General features: G+C 41.5%; 1 protein-coding gene and 2 long non-coding RNA genes across 7 annotated transcripts in view; 2 read left to right on the plus strand and 1 right to left on the minus strand.

Annotated features, from left to right (window-relative positions):
* The first annotated feature begins 4,007 nt into the window (after nt 1-4,007).
* Nucleotides 4,008-21,691, plus strand: part of LOC127537557 (uncharacterized) — a 101,639-nt gene continuing 83,955 nt past the window's right edge. Inside the window, exon 1 of the long non-coding RNA XR_007947287.1 lies at nt 4,008-4,181. This is a non-coding gene — a long non-coding RNA (uncharacterized LOC127537557). The remainder of the gene's footprint in view (nt 4,182-21,691) is intronic.
* LOC127537549 (NACHT, LRR and PYD domains-containing protein 12-like) overlaps nt 5,035-21,691 on the minus strand; it is a 127,713-nt gene continuing 111,056 nt past the window's right edge. For 2 of the 3 annotated variants that reach the window (XM_051960134.1, XM_051960131.1), the window contains one exon: nt 5,035-5,417. In XM_051960134.1, coding sequence (XP_051816094.1) covers nt 5,045-5,417 — 373 coding nt within the window. In that variant the 3' untranslated portion in view covers nt 5,035-5,044. Of the gene's footprint in view, nt 5,418-6,028; nt 6,203-21,691 lie in introns of all 3 variants that reach the window. The other variant, XM_051960129.1, reaches the window with a different exon arrangement.
* LOC127537554 (uncharacterized) lies at nt 13,178-19,505 on the plus strand. Of its 3 annotated transcripts, none has more exons than XR_007947279.1 (6): nt 13,178-13,264; nt 16,355-16,546; nt 17,463-17,551; nt 17,857-18,078; nt 18,604-18,731; nt 19,415-19,505. It is a non-coding gene; the product is annotated as an uncharacterized LOC127537554 (long non-coding RNA). The 3 variants fall into 3 exon arrangements; XR_007947277.1 differs by having other exon boundaries at nt 13,196-15,245; XR_007947278.1 differs by having other exon boundaries at nt 13,196-13,336.

Genomic DNA, 21,691 nt, shown 5'->3' on the forward strand with positions numbered 1-21,691 from the left:
AATCAGTTTGATCTGAATTGTTTTTCAATTTATTCTTTTAAAAACTAAATCTGTATGTATTTTCAAACAATCATTTTACAGCCTCTTACATGCTTAGTGTTGTAAAACTGTAGAACCTTTGTTCCAAGATATAAACTTACTGCAATTTAAAGTGAACTGTGGATGTAACCAATCAGAAAGAAGTCCATCAGCCTCAGTATTTCCTCAGTGTTCATGTTCAGCAGAGCTTTAATGGAATCAATGTCAAACAGATGTACATCATGAAAACATCAGAAAGGAACTGGAAGTGCTGCTGATGTTTCCATCAGGACAGACACACTGAGACGTCCTCCTGATGATGGAACTGATTGGACACATAGTGAATATTTATGATGCAGTAAATTGTGGAATCCCCTTTACAGCAAAAGGTTTTCCTTTAAAGGCATTATGGAGGATGTTTTTTTTTTTTGTTTAATTTGTCTGATTCACATAAAATGAATATACTGACCTTTAGTGGACTTGTATGTATGGTCTCTAAAAGAATAAAAAATAAAAAAAAATAACTGTGGACATGGCAGGATCTGAAAAACATCAGCCAATCAGTGCGCTCGGACCGAGGCGTTTGGTTTGCTCCCTTTCCTGTCAATCAAAAATCTTCCGGCTCAGGCCAAGTTACGTAGATTACGTACGCCTTGGACTTACGTGTTTTCTGTATGTGTTGCTTTGGTATAGCTTCGTAGTTAGCTGAAGACTTGTTTTGCTCATCTTTTTTTACATAATGGCAGATAAAGATCCAGGGGGACCCAGCCGTAAAAGACAACTTCAGGAGTCCTACGCAAGTTTCTGGAGGGGGGCGTTTCTTCGTAAATGTTAAGAGGGGGGAGGTTAGAGGGGGGTGAGGGAGAGGTTGTATGTGCGCATGCGCATGCTACGTTCATTTCGTAGGAAATTAAATCTCCTCTAATGCCTTTAATGCAGCTCTCAGATACAGTAATTCATCAAAGTACCGGGATGGAGCTTCAGTTAATGCTGGAGCTACAAAAACCAGAGCTGCACTGGAAAAAAAGAACATTTTAGCTGTAAATATTAATGAAATTTGTTATGTATTCTTGTTAAATCACAGATAATATCTAGTAACATCACTATAAAAATGTCAGACATATAGATTTTCATATTAACCCTTAAAAAAGGCCGAGATTGTAAATAATGTCCACATCAAAATCATTATCTTTACAACTTAGAAGCTGATTGAGTTAAAAAAAAATTACAACCTGTATAAAATGGCAGCAATGATGTCAGGAAAAATATGTTAATATTACCAGTGCAATCCTGTAATATTCAAAACTGTAAAAACACAAGAAAAAAGGAAAGAAGAGAAGAAGAAGAGAAAGCTGCTCAGAGTCTGGTCTATTATGATCCTGACTAACAGTCATGTCCAGACAAACAACTCATCAACGTACAAATGACGTTTTACTGCAACAGATGGAAAATAAAATAGAAATGTGTAGTTACCAACCATTACCACCAGAGGGCGCTGTTACATTTCAGATTCTGCACACATGACAAAACTGCAGCGTCTGTAACAGCACTTAATTTACCAAACCAAATAGCAGAGTCAGAAACACCGGAATACAAGAATTGATGTAAATTATGTTCACAGCCATTTGATGTGCTATTACTATGCACCACTACGAGGGTACAGCTAAGCACTGCTGCTGAGTCAAATGGACAATTAAATGCACGTAAATGTTAGCAGCTGGTGAATTTGAATTGATCTCCCCAGTGTTTGATATGATTTGCTCCAGATAAGGTGTAATTGGTACACAAACCCTTAAAATCTCCTTTTCTATAATTAAACAAATTAAGAATGTATAAATATGAAAATCTATTTTTTACTTCCAAAGTAAAAAAGAAACAATTCATTTTTCCAGCTTCAAAGAGTGCCAAGTGCTTCTTCTGTCCAGCAAAATCTTTGGAACAACATATTTATATTTACATACTCAAATAAACAAAAACAAATCCATACCTGTGAAACCAACAAACATTGGACATTTTGTTAAAAAAAACTAACTATAAGGCTTAAAGCAGACAGTGCTTCTGTGAGCTAACTTTTACATGAACAACCTTACATGACAATGAGAAAACAGCAAATCTGCAGATTTAAGATCAAAGCAATAAAAATTTGTCACTTTGCCTGAAAAAAAAATACTGGACCCATTAGGCATTATACTCTGTATAACTGTGCATGTGACAAATAAAACTATCTTATCTTATCTTAGGCTTTGAGCCCAAAGTGCTTCTGTCAACTAACATTAAATATTTACAATGAAAATAAAGAAAAACAGTAATTCCTCAGATTTGAGAACATATAAAAATCAACAGGCTTTCAGTCTAAAGTGCCACTTGTGTCAACTAACATTTCTATTTACATTATTAAATGACAAAAAAGTAAATCCTCACATTTTAGAGATTAAAACCAGCACCTCTACATCTGTGTTATTTTACTTTCTCGGAAAAATGATTTAAATCCAGCATACCTGTCTGAATCCAGGCTTGATCAGCTCCCTTGGTTTGAAAAAGCAGGCAAGGGAAGCAAAATAAAGCACCTGCCTCATTGCATCCTGTCAGGCTGACAGGACGCTCGCTCTCTGCTGCCACCCCATGGCCGGTGGTGTGTAAAGCGATCAGAGGGAGACAAGGGCTGAATCCCAAACCGCCCCCTTCACACTATCCCTACACACTACCCCTCCATTTGCGCCTCCATATTAAGGGCCGTCCCAAACCGTGTAGTGCAGAGGGGGAGTGGACTGTTCAGCCCTTAAATAGCGAGTCTGCATCGATGCTCACTCTGGGGCTGAATCCCAAACCGCCCCCTACACAAACGGAGCATCGATGCAGACTCGCTATTTAAGGGCTGAACAGTCCACTCTCCCTCCGCACTACGCGGTTTGGGACGGACCTTAAAATGGAGGACCCTCCACAGGAACGTGCAAACGGAGGGGTAGTGTGTAGGGGGCGGTTTGGGATTCAGTCCGAGTCTGCATCGATGCTCACTCTGGACAACTTTTTCAGGAAGTACAACGTTGAAATGGAGGAGGAAACAACATATCGATGTGAGTTCCACATGTGTCCTTTATTTCTCCCACGCCTTTTTCACACTGACAGAACATCACAAAAAGAGTGGTGAAAAAAGATAAAACAAAAGAAACAAATCTTCTTCTCTGCTGACGTTTGATTTAATTGTGCACCCCCTGACACCTTAAAATTTGAACACAACTGACAGAATTCATTTATTTATTTATTCATTTGTTGGATTTGAAATGCCAGATAATAGGATTGGAAAACATGTGAGTGAAAAAAAAGTGGGATGCTTTCGTCTTCTGGAAGCAGCAGCAATCCTTGTTAGTTGCAACCTGTGCCACAGCGCTACAGCCATGACAGTAGGCGTCTTTGTGTTACCATGGCGATGACGTCTTCCGTTTTCCGGTGAGGCAACAGGGCGTCCCATTCCTGACGATCGTATTTATACCCTCCCCCTTCAATAATAGGTGCCCTCCACAGCTGCGAGTGTGACTTCTTTTGGAGTGACACTCGGTAGTGTAGGGGGAGTGTGTAGGGGCGGTTTGGGATTCAGCCAGGCTGTCTCCCTCTGATCGCTCTGATCGCTCAGCAGGGCGCTGTCATCCTGTGCCCCGCTGTCTCCTTTCTCTTGTATTGAAGAGGAACGAACTGCGCATGTCAAAGTTATAACGAGAGTCAATGGGGAAAGATGAGTGCGCCCCGGCCGGATATATGTCCACTATTAGTAATTGTAGACAACGTCGGACGTTTCTAATCTGACTTTTTATTACAAATTATACATTTTAGTAACTCTCTACAGGCTCTATTATCCATTTTGCTTGTTAAAAACATAGGATATACATGTAAATGTAATTTTAACAATGTTTTAAGGGCTGTGACTCTACATGATGTGAGACAGAGGGGGCGGCGCCCTAGCGCCCTCTTTTGACCGGCCGCCCCTGGTCTGTAAATAAGCTGCTTGGAATGAATGACAGAGATGAACAAATAAGTCCACAGTAAATGACACATGATGAATATGTGAAGAAAGAAAAACACTAAAAGAATCAACTGAGCTGTAAAAGAGCAGTTTATGGACTGTTATTGGTGTTCATCCCTCAGATATTTGACTGGGAAAAAACAAGGTGGAATAAAGTCCCGACAACGATCAGAAAGCAGTTCCCAGTCCACCTCCCAGTAACTTGGTCCAGTCAGAGTCTCTACACACCAGCTGCTGATTCAACATCTGGATCATCAGGACACACTTCATCCTCTCAAGACAAACACCGTCCTGATTAGCATCACTCCCATCTGCACAGAGAAGAAGAAAGACCAGAGGAGCTGAATGAGTTTGATGAGCAGCTCATCAGGACTTCAGACGTGTTCAGAGCAGCAGCTTCATGTTAACGTGTTGGAGTGAACACACTGAGCTCCAAGCTCACACACCTGCACACACTGTCAGCATCAGGTGTGTTTCTCTGCACATTTCACTGCAGTCCACAGTGGAAACAAACTGCTGACAGTCATCAAGCTTCATTACTGCACAAACTCTTCACTCATGGATTTCCTGCTGCTCCATTTAAACCAACAGTCTCTGAGTGTCCATCAACATCTCATCTGCTCTGAAAACATCAGCTGACAAACCAACATGAAGGCTGGCAGTCAACACATCTGGATCATAACACACACAAGGACACACATCCAGATGTGGCTGCTGGACCTGAGCACAGCTTCTGCTCTGTACAAACACCTCATGGTTTCTACATGTGATGATGCTGCTGCTGTGAAATAAGAGGCGCTGGTTTGCAGGCTTCAGTCTCACTGATCTCAGAGCTGTGACAAACATCACACTGATCAGCTGATCACTGTTGGAATGAGACAACAAACAGTGAAATCAGATCTGATGGACACTTTCATGAAGGAGGACCACTGTCTCTGCACATCTGGAAGGCTGTCAGCTGGAATCAGCTTCATTTCCTCAACACAACAACAGTCGGCTTCACATCCATCAAACACACCATGACAACAAGCTTGTGGCTCCTCTGATTGGCTGACTGCTGTCTCTGTGTTTCTGTCTCCATTCTGCTCTCACAGCTTCACTGAGAAGCTGCAGGTTTACAGGAGACACTGGATCTTTGCTTTGATACTGACTGTGTTTAGTAGAAAACTGCTGGAAGCAGCAGAGACTGATGGAACCTTCTACTGACCTCAGAGTCTTCAGGCTGCAGTCTGGACTCTCCACAAGATCTAACAGATGTTTCACTGATGATTCCTGCAGGTTGTTCTGACTCAGGTCCAGATGTTCCAGATGTGAGGGGTTGGACTTCAGAGCTGAGACCAGAGAATCACAGCTGATCTCTGACAAACTGCAGTGCTTCAATCTGAACAAAGAATAAAAGATGTAGATAAAATCATTGATGATCCATCAGATGTGTTCAGGTTCTGAATGTGCAGATCAACATTACTTTGTCCTCATCAATCAGCTTTTCTCTAAAAGCAGCACAGTGACTTTGTCCTTCTCTTATTGTGGATCATCATCATGTCAGCCTTCTACACACATCATCCACATGTCAGCACAACATTCATCCACCTATTCATGTCCACACATCAGTAACATGCTGCATCATCAACAGGATCAGGATCAGTCAAATAAAACTCAACACAAACCAAAGAAATATTTAGACTTCACTCACTAAACTTTGTCTCTTCAGACTGATCTGAGTTCAGAGGATCTTCTGGATCCAGATGTGACTCTTCAGCTCAAATTACAAACATTTATTTACTTTAACAACTAACACTCAACATTTTATACACTTTCTGCTACAAACACTCCACTTTTGTCACAACGAACTCAATTTAGGACAAAAACAGAAAATATGAACCAGAGCAGATTTACAGCTTCATGGATGGAAGTTCTGTTGAACAGAAATGAGCTTCAGTTGTCATTAAACACATCAGATCTACAACAGTAACAGACAGTCAGTGAACTGACCTCAGAGTCTTCAGGATGCAGTCTGAACTCTCCACAAAACCACTCAGATGTTTCACTCCTGAATCCTTCAGGTTGTTCTTGCTCAGATCCAGATGTTCCAGATGTGAGGGGTTGGACTTCAGAGCTGAGACCAGAGAATCACAGCTGATCTCTGACAACCAGCAGCGCTCCAATCTGAATACAGAATCAAAGATGTGTATAAAATAATTGCTGATCCATCAGATGTGTTCAGGTTCTGAATGTGCAGATCAACATTACTTTGTCCTCATCAATCAGCTTTTCTCTAAAAGCAGCACAGTGACTTTGTCCTTCTCTTATTGTGGATCATCATCATGTCAGCCTTCTACACACATCATCCACATGTCAGCACAACATTCATCCACCTATTCATGTCCACACATCAGTAACATGCTGCATCATCAACAGGATCAGGATCAGTCAAATAAAACTCAACACAAACCAAAGAAATATTTAGACTTCACTCACTAAACTTTGTCTCTTCAAACTGATCTGAGTTCAGAGGATCTTCTGGATCCAGATGTGACTCTTCAGCTCAAACTACAAACATTCATTTACTTTAACAACTAACACTCAACATTTTAGAAACTTTCTGCTACAAACACTCCACTTTTGTCACAACAAACTCAATTCAGGACAAAAACAGAAAATATGAACCAGATCAGATTCACAGCTTCATGGATGGAAGTTCTGTTGAACAGAAATGAGCTTCAGTTGTCATTAAACACATCAGATCTACAACAGTAACAGACAGTCAGTGAACTGACCTCAGAGTCTTCAGGATGCAGACTGGGCTCTTCACAAGATCTAACAGATGTTTCACTCCTGAATCCTGCAGGATGTTCCAGCTCAGGTCCAGATGTTCCAGATGTAAGGGGTTGGACTTCAGAGCTGAGACCAGAGAATCACAGTCGATCTCTGACAAATAGCATTCCACCAATCTGAATAAAGAATCAAAGATGTGTATGAAATCATTGATGGTCCATCAGATGTGTTCAGGTTCTGAATGTGCAGATCAACATTACTTTGTCCTCAATCAGCTTTTCTCTAAAAGCAGCACAGTGACTTTGTCCTTCTCTTATTGTGGATCATCATCATGTCAGCCTTCTACACACATCATCCACATGTCAGCACAACATTCATCCACCTATTCATGTCCACACATCAGTAACATCTGCTGACCTCAGTCCACTCTCTCATCAAAGGATCAACATCAAATCTCTTCATTCTTTCATTTATTCCATCACCTTCTTCTTCTTCTGTGGAAATCAGCTTGCTAGCTTTGTCTCCTTCACATCTTCCAGTGTGTCTTCAACAACAGTCACACGTCATCTGTACATTACAGAGGGATTCTGATTCCTGCTGTCCACACTGACTGTCCACTGCTCTCTTCCTAACACAACTCCACTGGAAGGAATCACTTCATCAGCTCAGCTCACACTAACATCAAGCTTCAGCTTCTGACTCACACTAATCAACTTCCACACTGTTGATAACTAAACTCCTCTTTGACTTCCTGAGGCTCCACTGCAGCTCAGCACAAACACTGTGGAAACACAAACATACTGACTGGATGTGTGGAAGTCACACTGCTGAAGCCTCACATCACTTTCACGTCAGCATTACATTCAGACACACAGGACTGTGGATTCTGTCCTCCATCTGGAACTCTGCAGTCAGCTGATCAGGGCATTTATTCACACTTCAACAATCTCAAACATCTTCACACTGTTTTCAGGAAAATACTCTGAATTTACCAACAAAAACTTCAAACTTCAGTCAAGGATTTCTATTAAATATATTGATAAACCATCAACAGTGAACTGACCTGAGAGTCTCCAGTTTACAGTTTGGACTCTGCAGTCCATCACAAAGATGCTTCACTCCTTCTGAATCCGTCAAGTAGCTCCAGCTCAGGTCCAGTTCTATCAGATGGGAGGGGTTGGACTTCAGAGCTGAGGCCATGACTTCACAGTGACTCTCTGAGAGTCTACAGCCAGAAAGTCTGTAATGAGACATAAATGATCAAACATGTTGTTATGAAAGAGGACATTTTATATTTCCTTCATGCATTTGATAGCAGAACATCTGGACTGGTCCTGTTGGACATTTAGTTCTTCACATCAGTGCTTCAGCTGATCTTCTCTCACTGTTTGACTGTTTTGAGTCTTTTAAAGTCACAAAAACTGAATTTTACATGTAACACTGAAAACAAAGAACAATATAGTTCAATCAGATAAAACCTAAATAATGTGAAATAAAAACTAAGAACTCAAACTAATTCAGATTCAGTTCACATCAGTGACAGCAAGAATTCCTTCAATCATTTCTGTCAGACTTCAGAAATGTTTGTTAATGACACAGATCTGATGTTAAACTCTGAAGAGGAGAGAAATAATCTGATCAAATCTGTTTGTCTGATTAGAAAAGATTCCAGAACCTCCTCATGTGATCAGAACTTTCCTGCTTCACTGAAAACTGTAAAATGCTTCCACATAAAGAACCTCTACAGTTCTTCATGAGTTTCAGCAGATCTGCATGTTTCCTCCATCAGCCAAAGGAAGAACCTCAGAAGAACAAACTGTCTGATGGAACAATTATTAGAATGAAACAGAAAAACTGTCTTCATTCATTTATCAGCTTCAAACAACATGAAAAATCCACATTTTCACAGCGTTTGAAGAACATCTGAGACTAAACACAGCTGACATGATGTTTGAAATACACAAGAGGAACATGAAGAAGAAGGAGATGTTCTAGTGAAGAACATGTGAAGAACTGAACTACACTGACTGATCATGTTCATCACATCTGGACTCACCGAAACTTTCTGCAGTTCCTCACAGCTGGAATCAGTCTCCGTTTTCCCTCCACTGATGTTCTGTACTTGTTCAGGTCCAACTCATCCAGAACCTCCTCTGACATCTGCAGCATGTAGGCCAGAGCTGAGCAGTGGATCACAGAGAGTTTCTTCTCTGATCTGTTTTCTGACTGCAGGAACTCTTGGATCTCCTGATGTACTGAGAGATCCTTCATCTCCATCAGACAGTGGAAGATGTTGATGTTTCTGTCTGGAGGTACTTTAAAAGTGTTATTCTTCATCTTCTTTAGGTTGTTCATGACTCTCTGGATCATTTCTGGATGGTTCTTTTTCTGACCCAGCAGACCTCCTAATAGTCTCTGGTTGGACTCCAGACAGAGGCCATGAAGGAAACGAACAAACAGGTCCAGGTGACCATTTCTGCTGCTGAGGGATTTCTCCATGACCTTCTTCAGGAACACATCCAGGAATGAGATGTCTCTGTTATCCTCCTCCTCCTCATCCTCCTCATCATCAGAATAAAAAGAAGCATCATCATCATAATGACCACCATCTTCATCATCACTAAAATCATCAACATAAAGATCATTCCGTTCTTCTCCCAGGAACTTCTCCAGAACCTCCGTCTTCCTGTTGGTGTGACAGTGGAACATGTAGACTGCAGCCAGAAACTCCTGAACGCTCAGATGAACAAAGCAGTAGACTGGTTTCTGGAACATCTCACACTCTCTCCTGAAGATCTGGGTACAAACTCCTGACAACACCGAGGCCTCTGTCACATCCAGACCACACTGCTCCAGGTCTTCTTGGTAGAACATGATGTTTCCTTTCTCCAGATGTTCAAAGGCCAGCCTCCCCAGCTTCAGAAGAACTTCCCTGTCAGCCTCCATCAGCTCCTGTGGACTCGTCTCAGGTCCCTCATGGTACTTCTTCTTCTTCCTCTGTGTCTGAACCAGCAGGAAGTGTGAGAACATCTCAGTCATGGTCTTGGGCAGCTCTCCTCTCTGCTCTGTGGTCAACATGTGCTCCAGAACTGCAGCAGTGATCCAGCAGAACATTGGGAGTCGACACATGATGTGGAGGTTCCTGGATGTCTTCATGTGGGAGATGATTGTGCTGGAGCGCTCTTCATCACTGATCCTCCTCCTGAAGTACTCCTCCTTCTGGACGTCGGTGAAGCCTCGTACTTCTGTGAACCTGTCCACACGTTTAGGAGGGATCTGATTGGCTGCCGCAGGGCGGGAAGTGATCCAGACCAGAGCCGAGGGAAGCAGATTCCCCTCCATGAGGTTGACCAGCAGAACGTCCAGCGATGACTTCTGGCTGACGTCAGACACGACCTTCCTGTTGGTGAAATCCAGTGAAAGTCTGCTTTCATCCAGACCGTCAAAGATGAACAAAAGTTTACAGACAGCCAGCTGCTCTGCCGTCACCTTCTGTAATGTTGGATGGAAAACATGGAGCAGCGTGAGAAGACTGTGCTGCTCATCTCTGATCAAGTTCAGCTCCCTGAACGGAAGCACCACCACCACACTGACGTCTTGGTTTTCTCCGCCCTCTGCCCAGTCCAGAGTGAACTTCAGCACTGAGAAGGTTTTTCCCACGCCGGCCACGCCGTTGGTCAGGACCACTCTGATGGCTCTCTGCTGCTCAGGTAAGGCTTTAAAGATGTCCTGGCACCTGATGGGAGTGTCATGGAGGCTCTTCTTGGAAGCTGTCTCCAGCTGCTCCACCTCATGTTGGACATCAGCCTCTCCACTGTGTCCCTCTGTGATGTAGAGCTCAGTGTAGATCCTGTTGAGGAGGGTTCCACCTCCTGCTTCATCACTTCCTTCAGTCACATGTTCACATCTCCTCCTCAGACTCATCTTATGTTCCTGCAGAACCTCCTGCAGACCAACACCTGCCCACAGACCACACAAACAATCAGACTCAACAAACACAAACATCTTTCATGTCTGGACAACACAACACAACAACAAGCTCAGTTTCCACACATCAGTCCACCAGCAGATGTTCAGTCTTACTTTGTCCACAGCTGCTGCTTCTGGATCTTTCTCCACACTGGGGACAGGAGGAGTGTCCTGATGGAGCAGACTGGTCCCAGTATGAGCTGATGCACTGTCTGCAGAACCAGTGTCCACAGCTGCTAGAGACTGGATCCTTCAGGACGTCCTGACACCGAGCACAGCAGGACGACTGCTCCTCCACACAAACTCCCCTCCTCTTCATCACTCTGTCAACACATTTATTCATCACATCTCACATCATCTGGAGAAAACATCCACATGTGACTCCACAGAGCAGAAGAGAACAGTAAAAGTGAGGCTACTGTTCTGTCTGAGTTCAGCCGCTAATAAAAAGCTGCTTCCTTTTATTATCAACTCCACTCACTTCTTTTCCCATCAGCTGTCTGATTAAACTCTCACTCATCTGCCTGCAGTTTGCTGTTCATACAAACTCAACACTTTGTGCAGCAGCTTCACAGTAACAGCCTTCCATCACAGACAGCTGCTTCTGTTCTTCACTGCTTTACTCACTTTGGCAGCTCAGCTCGGCTCACTTCACTTTAACTCAGAGAACAAATCATGGAGAAACTGTGACAGAGCAGCAGCCTCAGACACACAGCGTTCAGCTTTCATTTAAACATCTGGATCATCTGGAGAAGGAACCAATGAAGACCAACCACAACATCAGCTACACATCTGGAGAACATTCTTTCACTCTCACAGTCTTTACAGTGGCTTCAACATTGGGCTGGAGATGTTTGAATGTTGGCTGGAAATGGTCAAATCCAGGTTTTCAGCTGTTTTACCACAGAAACACCATCAGAAGTTCTGCTTCTAAAACCCAGACCAGGATCCATCTCAGTCTGAAAGAGTTCTGCATTCTGACCACTGTGACTGTTTCAGCAGAGCATCTTCCTTCATCCTAAAACCTTCATCTTCCATCAGGTCACTTTACAGCAGGAACACTTTCTTACTTTGTGTCTGAGGGTTCAGCTTCTTTCCTGAAGTTTAGAGGTTCATCTCTGGACCGGTCACTCTTCATGGACAGATGGCTGGAGGATGGAAACTCTGATCTCTGTCTGTGGATCTGAACTCTGCAAACACAAACATGTTTCTGATCACATTAATCACTGATAGATTCTCTGATAAATCAATCTGGACTGAATCAAATGCCTGCTGATGTGTCTGTGCTTCTTTTCCAAACAGAGTTTCCTCCAGTTCAGGTGGATTTTAACAAGGAGAACTGTCTGTTCCTTCATTATTGTGACCACAGCAAACATCACATCTCACTGCAGGATCCATCTGACCCCCACATGAAGTCCTTCACTCGTTCTCTTTCCTGCATTTACAAACTTCAGCTCTGAATATTCTGTTTCCTGACTCCTTGTGTTCCACCTCTGATAACAATCCAGGTGTTGTTGCTCAAACATCTCCAGTTGAACCTGGGCCTGAGTGTGGAATCAGGAAAAATGAACATTTTGAAGCCAAGAGTCAAGAATGAAAGATTAAAACACAGAACATCTGATTTCATGTTGTGATGGCAGGAGGATTGAAAACAGATGTTTCAATGTTTAGGCTCAGGCTAAAGGTAACAGCAGTCCTTTCTGAAGCTAAGGTCCCCCCTTCCACCCTGCTGAAAAAATTCAGAGAAACCATTAGACATATTCTATTGGTTTCTAATGATTCCTAATGGTTTGTAATGGTTTCTAATGGGTAGTCATGCTTTCCTAATGGTCAGTTCGTTTTCCCAATGGGATTATATTTTGTAACACACAAATCTACAGGATTTTTACTAATAGTCCCTACAGGAGTCTAATGGTTCCCACAGAAGTCTTAATGGTTCCTACAGGTGCTTTTATACCAGTCTAATGGTCACTATACAATGGTCTAGTGGTCACTACAGGGTGTTTTCTCTAATGGTTCCTATTGTGATGGGGGAACACAGATGTTATACCCTTCTTTAGCGATCACGTCTTAGCTTTAATATTTATAAAATATAATATATATTCCATGATCACCTTTGGCTTTTTGCAATTGAATTTGTGATTAAATCATATTTGGTCTCTTGTAATAAAATCTTTGTCCATGACTCATCCAAGAGGAGGAAAAAGAAAAGAACACAATAGAGGCACTAACTACAAGAGAAATGCAGGTCTTTTATTGACAAACATACACACACAAAACAACACTTTCATTTCATTTTATTAGTATGTATTATTATTCATTGTATCATTTCATAGTATCATAGTATCGCTGGAAAGCAAATCTCGTTCCGAAATCGCGCGAAATCGCGTGATAGCTGCGCGAGCTATCGCGCGATTTCGAAATGAGATTTGCTTTCAGCGTCCTGAGATTTGGATACAGACCACAACAAACAGCGATCGCCAAGTAATGTGGAGGTTTTCGTTCACTTCTCATCTCTACTGTGTTGTGGGGCACTCATTGAGACTATCCGAGCCGGTCAGTGTGGGGAAAAAGCACGTTAGGGCGAACTTTGACGCGGGGGGGGGGGGCAAGTTGCCCCATCCTTTTCGCTAGCTGAGCTGCTAGCTGAGCTGCTAAGCCATAGACATATATACGTAGACGTCTCATTGACTGCGGCCGCCCACTCCAGCGGCGTGCCTGCAGCACCTCTATCTTGGATCGGGGCTACTCGCTCCTACAATGCATTACTTCCATAGAGGAATGATGTGCTTATACAATTAAAGTTGTCAAAAATCGCTCAATTCTCAAGCAATTTTGACGGAGTTTGCTTGTAGCAAACGCCAGACACGCTAGATAGACAGACAGATATAAATAAAAAACAAACAAAAAAAACAGAAAATGTTCAGATGTGCTCAGGTTTTTATTAACTTTACATTTACAGCTTTACATTGCATTGGAGTACAATTATTATTTTTGTATTACTGTACTACTACTGTATTACTGTTATTGCTATTCATTTAATTACGTATCATTATATTCCTATAATATTCTATGATTATTGTTTATTATTTTTTATATTACAGTTACTGGTATTATTATTATTATTAATATTATTATTACTACTACTATTATAATTACTCTTACTATTATTACTGCTATTATTACTCTTATTTTTTATCGTTATTATTCTTATTACTGTTATTATTACTACTATTACTATTATATCTATAAGTATTATTATTACTATTATTACTGCTATTATTACTCTTATTTTTTATCGTTATTATTATTATTACTACTACTATTACTATTATATCACGTGTATAAATCACGTTCTTTGGGAAAGCTTAAACATGTGAGAAAAGTAGCCAGAGATAAAGAATTGTCTACAACAAAAATAATTCCATCATAAATCAGGGCTATTATTAGATCTATCAGATGCTGTATTCTAACCCACCAATTACTGCAGTAAGTCTGTTTTTTTTTCTTTGTAACAGGCTGTTGCTAGGAACGCTAGATTCATAACATCGAATTTTAAACAAAAAATTGTCTCAGATCAGTTATTTCACCGGTAAGCAGCTGTGTAATACACAGGATGATGTAGAGAGCTGTTAGATCATGGGTAGAAGCCAGACACGGAGCTGATGGGGTTCTATCCGTCTTCTTGGCGTTTATTTCACTCTCGCTGTGACAACCTGCTAACATTATTCCTTACATACATCTTACATGTAAAAAGTAATCCCACGAGCTCTTGTTTCCTTACAGCGCTCATTAGAGCATCCATAGGCTGAACAGAAGTCCGGCATCTTTAAATAACTATGCTGGAGTCAGAGGGAGATAGTGTGTAGCTTAAGTGTTGAGTGGCAAAAACAGCATTGTAAAAAAAATCTGAGCAGCTTATATAGTAGCTAAACCTGTGACGTTTCTAAAAAATCAAACAGTTTGGCAATCGGTTCAAAATTCAGCGAATAATTCCACTTTGAGATTCAGCAGTACCTCTTGCCTCGTAGATGTCTATGCACCGCTGCCTCCGCTGGTCCTGTTCCAAGATGGCGGCGCTGTAAGCACGTCTCTCGACAGCCTATGAGGTGTCTACGTATATATGTGCTAAGCTGCCTGCCTGTCTAAATACTGGAGCTATGTCGAAAATTCATTTCTCCATCGCTCACATGTATGAAATGACATGAAAACAGACCCCAGGTTGAAAAAAACGAAGTTCCCCTTTAAGGCGAAGTGCATCTGAAGTGATTTTTTATTTTTTATTTTTTATGTTAGTATTTTTTGAATGTCAGTGCTGGCCAATCATGTTCTACTGTAACGTCATGTTATACTGTAACATGATTGGCCAGCGCTATCGTCATGGCATAGTTCTGACCAACCGGGTTGAGCCCTCATAGAAGACGGGAGCTGGTGGTCTTTCATTTCCATTGCGAGGAAAAGCTTGGTAAGTCGAAAATATATGAACGATATTCAAGTCAACGTGAGTCAAAAGCGTTAAACTTTAATGTTATGATATACATGTTCAAGTCAAGTGAGTATGTGCAGCTGACACATTGGAAAGCTAGCGCCGTTACAGCTAACGTTGGTAAATATGGCTAATTAGCTAACTTGTTACCCGCCTCTGAGCTCCGCCACTTTGTGATTTGGATTACTGCATCTTGTTTAGTTTGTCTTCATTTGAAGTTTGCTATGTATGTGTTTTGCCTGTCAGTACAGCCGATATTTTTCTGTTGAGAATAGGGCTGAAATGATTGTAATTTGATTACTAAAGAGTCTTTTTTTAAGGCCTCCTTTAAATCTGAACAACTGTACAGCGCACTGTTTCACACTTAGGGGTGGATACTGAAATGAGGTATTAAACGGCTGAATTAATGAAGACCGGAGTACTAATAAGCTCCAACATTTAAGTTTTAATGTAGTTTATATACTGCAGCACCTCTCCTCTGTCAGTGCAGCGCCCATAAAATACACACTTGCTGAGGAGGTCGGCAAGTTCCTCTTACTGTTTAGTGTGTTGATTTTCTTCATCAGCACGATGTTTTATAAAATCAACCCAAAACCCAAATTCACTGCTGCATGTGGAGGAGACTTGTTGTTAATGACGGATTTTATAAAAAGAAAACACCTAACGTGATGTAAATAACATGGACACCAACCATTATAAGATAATACAACTTTATAAGGAGGCCTTTAAACACCAAAGTGTGTTTCTGTCAGAAACTGTCAGATCTTCTCAGAGCAAAGTGAACTGGTGAAGGAGGGGAGGAGGGCAGATCATCACTAATCAGTCTTGGTCCTGTCGGACTGCTAAAATAATAAAAAATCAGAATGCTCAAACGATGTTCAAACGAATACATGTCTTTAGATTTATTAGATTTATTTTAACAATCATAATTATGGCTAACATACATGAAGACCTAAAATTCAGGATCCCAAAAAACTAAAAGGTAACTGGTTATAAACTAACTCTCTTCATTGTTATTTTTCTCTTTCTGTCTAGTGGTAATTTTTATATGACAGAAAAAGTACTGATATATTATTTGTGTCTTTCAGGTTTGAAAATGTATGCATATGTGCGATACATTGCTGACAATGTCCGCAAGACTGTGTCCACAAAAGAATTCCAAAATTTCCATCCCCGAAATCTGGATGACTTCAATGCCAAGAAGCGGTATAAAATCCTCTGGAGAAGGACCTCAGAGGAAAGCAGCTCTTATTATTATGGGCAAATTTTACAATTGGCAGGTAAAAATTCATTATGGCCTTACAAATTTTGCATCTTTGTCATGTTAGTCTTGATGAATTAAAGAGGACATGAAACAGTCAACTAAGTTGTGATAGTTTACTAAATGGACTTCCCCTCTAACTAACTATTATATATTAAACATAATAAATGTAAGCATTTAAGAGAGAAAAAAGGAGCTCTGTTTTAGATTTCGTAGTAAGTAAAAAACAAAGACAATGAGATGTTATTGGCTGAAAAGAATGCCAAATCCAACAATTACAGGACAAAAATAAGGAACTTTCTGAAGAGCTCAAGACAATACGAAGAGCAGCTCCTCAGTACCCCAGGTTTCTTCTCAAGTTGTTTTTCTTATTAGATTAAGGCGCTGTGTCCACCAAACACGCTTTTAAGCAACTGATTTCAGAGCGCTTAGCGCTCTCTTCAGAATGCCACAGTTGCTAGGTTACAAAATGAGTCCTTTCATATTTCCGTGTTCTCTCCAGTTGTGTTGCTGTCACTAACATATGCCTACTCCTTTATTTTTATTGGTCAGTGTGAGAAAAGTGACATTGACGAGCATCACGCTGTTCCAAAAGTTGACCAGATTACAACTCATTACAACAAATAAAGTCAGCTCTGAGAGCATTATTTCTGCCGAGGGTGCTGAGCGCTGTGAGCACCAAACTACATAGGATCGGAATGTAAAGTAGATGCTCAGAGTTTGGTGGACATGGCCAATAAATTAGTGCTTTTGTGTTTGAGTGGCATGTGCAGCAGCTTTATTATCCAGCCTGTTTGTCTGAGTGTGAGAAGAATTGATGCAGTGCCTATACTGTAGCTACAACCAAACTCAGAGTTCATACAGTGCTACTTACTGGGTGTGTTTATTTTTATACAGTGTAGAATGTTATTCATATTTTTTATTCTATCCTACAGGGATCCTGAAACAGTCTCTCCCCCAGTCTGGAGAAACAGGTCTGGAAGGAGCTGATGTGATCACCCCAGAGCTGGACGAAGAAGGAAAAGTAACCATTTCACACACAGTTTTGGTTTGATAATGTCTTTCAAAGGGATGTAGTATACCATTTGAAAGATTGATCATTATTAATAGGGTTGTACGGGGTCACGGTAATACCGTTTAATAACGTTGTTAAAAAATGTTGATGGTATTAACAATGCTGTCGGTGTCGTCACGGTTTGGTGCGCCGTCACATACTGTAATGTTGCTGGCTACAGATTTCTGTCGTAGGCCTTAAGGTGTGGAGGCTGACATGACATTTGGCCGGAGTTCTCCTTTCAGTCTCAGGTCTAACAGAACACTTGTTTTTAGTTTTATAGATCAAACTTGGCCCAGGAGTTTCCCTGAACAAGGAGAAATGGCAGAGGGTGCAGGAGGCCAAATCAAACTCCCAATTCTGCAAGTCGTTGGCAGTTTGCATTTGGGGCACAGAGGGACTGAGGGAGAGAAGCATCACAGGGGCCAAATGAAACGTGGTCAAAGACTCTGTCCCCAAGCGTCCCCTGACCCCAGAAAAAGTGGCTGTCATAAGAGGTAAGTACCTTATAACCCATTATACAACAGTTAGTTCCAACTGAGTAATTTAACTGGATGAGAGGCATTCTATGAGTGCTGATATACAGTACAACATCACCGGGACTTTTTACAGACCTATCACTCCAGTGTACAGCATCCTATTAACTGTTAATTAGCATTACAGGGAACCCCGACACGCAGCAGAGGGAATTACAATCACCGGCTCAAAATACATGATTTGAACTCATTCTATTGATTAAAAACCTGCATGCGGGGACCCGTGGCCATAGTGTCATATTGTCTGGGCTTGCTGCAGCGCTGTGTACGGAAGCCTGTGAGGGCGCGCAGAGAAACGGAAGGAACATCAATAAAAATAGATTTTTAAAAATTATGAATGAATTGAGAATTGTAAAGGATAATAATCCCGACTCTTATATGAATGGATTTTTTTCTCCCAGCCCTACCTCTTTTTTCTTTTAAATTGATTTCTCACAGCAGCTTTGTCGTAGTTTGCTAAGTCAAATACTTTGTCTTTGGTGACAGACTGCCTGAGGGACCGGCTTCAGAAGATGGGCGATCCAAAGGAGGCCATTGAACAGCAGCTGGCCCTAGTTAGACGAGCCATATCAGAAAAGATTAGTGATATTAGGAAGAGGAGCCCTCAGACAGAGGTGAGTATTGTGTTCAAACTCTTGCTCTAGTTTTTCAGCAGCAGTGGTTAGGGACTTCAGGTCCAAAGCTTTTTTCAGTGTAATCAGAATACACACTACAGTCCCTTGCTTTGTACTGGAGCAATTGTAAATACTAAAAATCACACCACTCATTTAGTAGAGCTGTAACAGTTCACCTAACCTGTGGTTTGGTTCAAACCTCGGTTTTCAAAACTACTAAAGAAATGTCTTTAAACTTTTGAGACAAAATGTCTGGATTTTATTAAAGAAATGTTGCACTGCAATAAAGAACATGAACGTTATATTTAAGTGTAACACTTTTCGTACCAGATCACAATAAAAAAAACTTCTCTTAATCTGTTAAAGCAGCACTGCAGAGCATTTTACTTTGGTCCACTGTAGCGGCCACCAATGGTCTTTCGGGTGCGTTGGAAAGGCCATTCTCTCTGTTACAGCACCAAGCTCCACAGAACAGACTTGGAAGAGAATATTTGAAGGTTCAAAGGTTCTGCAGTGTTGCTTTAGCTATCCAGGAATACAAAAAAAGTGGATGGGAAAATAGGACCAGGGTGGATAAAACTGTACTTCCCATATAGTATTGAAATGTTCTTGAAATTGCTGTGTCACTTGAATGAGGCAGTGGCTAAAATATTAAAAATGTTTCTTTTTCTGTTTCTCTCTAGGGAAAGCAGTAAACTGCTGCTGTCGACGCCACATACTTCTTTGCCAAAGTTGTTGGTTGGTTTAAAAATAAATAAAAATGACAAACTGCAATGAGTTGTCACACCCCATATGTCCTGTTCCCAATTCGGAGGGGAAAATATCCGAATACATACACAATTACACACATGCATAGATGTCTCTGGTGCCCAGTGTTAAGATATTTTTTGTTGCAGCAATAGGTTTCAGTAAGTTTTAGTTTTCAGTGGGACCAGTACATTCCTAATGGTTTGACATCCTAATGGGACCAGTAGGTTCCTACTGGTTTTACATCCTGATGGGACCATTAGGTTCCCCATGGTTTTACGTCCTCATGGAACCGGTAGGTTCCTGATGGTTTTTTCTAATGGTGTTCTACTAGATTTTTCAGCAGGGCAACCTCTCCACCCAAGAAAGAAAGGAAGGCGGTGACGACACTGAGCAAGGACCGGCACATCACCATTCTTCCAGCAGATAAAGGAAGATCCACTGTGATCTTGACCGATTACCATACCAAGGTAATGTCTTTGCTTAGTGACAACAGCACTTACAAGACCCTGAAGTGCGACCCAACCAGCAGCTACAAAAAGAAGGTTGTGGATTTCCTACAGAAGCTACAGAAGGAAGAAACAATAAACCACTTGCAATACCATCGCCTGTACCCTGGGGATGCCATTCCTTGCATATATGGCCTCAATAAAATTCATAAAGAGGGAGCCCCCCTCAGACCTATTGTCAGCAGCATTAACTCTGTCACCTATAACATCGCCAAACATGTAGCCACCATCTTGGCCCCATTGGTAGGGAAGAATCCTCACCATGTACAGAACTCCATGGACTTTGTGGAAAAGGTGACAGGACTGAGACTGGATACAGATGAGACCATGGTATCCTATGATGTCACCTCCCTATTCACATGTGTTCCCACAATGGAGGCGGTGGAAACAGTGAGGCAACGGCTTCTACAAGACAACACCCTCAGCGACAGAACAAACCTCAACCCAGACCAGATTTGCCAACTTTTGGACCTCTGCCTGAACACCACCTATTTCCAGTACAGAGGGAGTTTCTATAGGCAGAAACATGGATGTGCCATGGGCTCACCAGTGTCTCCTATTGTGGCCAGTCTATACATGGAAGAAGTGGAAGACAGGGCCCTGACCTCGTTCAACGGACAAACACTGAGCCACTGGTTCTGATACGTGGACGACATATGGGTCAAGATCAGAATTCATGAGGAGCAAACTTTCACTGAACACATCAACTCTGTGGACAGCAACATCAAGTTCACCAGAGAGGATGTACACACGTGGACAAAATTGTTGGTACCCCTCAGTTAAAGAAGGAAAAACCCACAATTCTCACTGAAATCACTTGAAACTCACAAAAGTAACAATAAATAAAAATCTATTGAAAATTAAATAATCAAAAACAGCCATCACTTTTGAATTGTTGATTAACATAATTATTTAAAAAAACAAACTAATGAAATAGGGCTGGACAAAAATGATGGTACCCATAACTTAATATTTTGTTGCACAACCTTTTGAGGCAATCACTGCAATTAAACCATTTCTGTATTTGTCAATGAGCGTTCTGCAGCTGTCAACAGGTATTTTGGCCCACTCCTCATGAGCAAACAGCTCCAGTTGTCTCAGGTTTGATGGGTGTCTTCTCCAAATGGCATGTTTCAGCTCCTTCCACATATGTTCAATGGGATTCAGATCTGGGCTCATAGAAGGCCACTTTAGAATAGTCCAACGCTTTTCTCTCAGCCATTCTTGGGTGTTTTTGGCTGTGTGTTTTGGATGGTTGTCCTGTTGGAAGACCCATGACCTGCGACTGAGACCAAGCTTTCTGACACTAGGCAGCACATTTCTCTCCAGAATGCCTTGATAGTCTTCAGATTTCATCGTACCTTGCACACTTTCAAGACACCCTGTGCCAGATGCAGCAAAGCAGCCCCAAAACATTACTGAGCCTCCTCCATGTTTCACCGTAGGGACAGTGTTCTTTTCTTCGTATGCTTGGTTTTTGAGTCTATGAACATAGAGTTGATGTGCCTTACCAAAAAGCTCCAGTTTGGTCTCATCTGTCCAAAGGACATTCTCCCAGAAGCTTTGTGGCTTGTCAACATGCATTTTTGCAAATTCCAGTCTGGCTTTTTTATGAGTTTTTTTCAGCAGTGGTGTCCTCCTTGGTCGTCTCCCATGAAGTCCACTTTGGCTCAAACAACGACGAATGGTGCGATCTGACACTGA

The sequence above is a fragment of the Acanthochromis polyacanthus genome, chromosome 15 (genome assembly GCF_021347895.1).
Source record: "Acanthochromis polyacanthus isolate Apoly-LR-REF ecotype Palm Island chromosome 15, KAUST_Apoly_ChrSc, whole genome shotgun sequence".
In the NCBI taxonomy this organism is placed as follows: domain Eukaryota; kingdom Metazoa; phylum Chordata; class Actinopteri; family Pomacentridae; genus Acanthochromis; species Acanthochromis polyacanthus.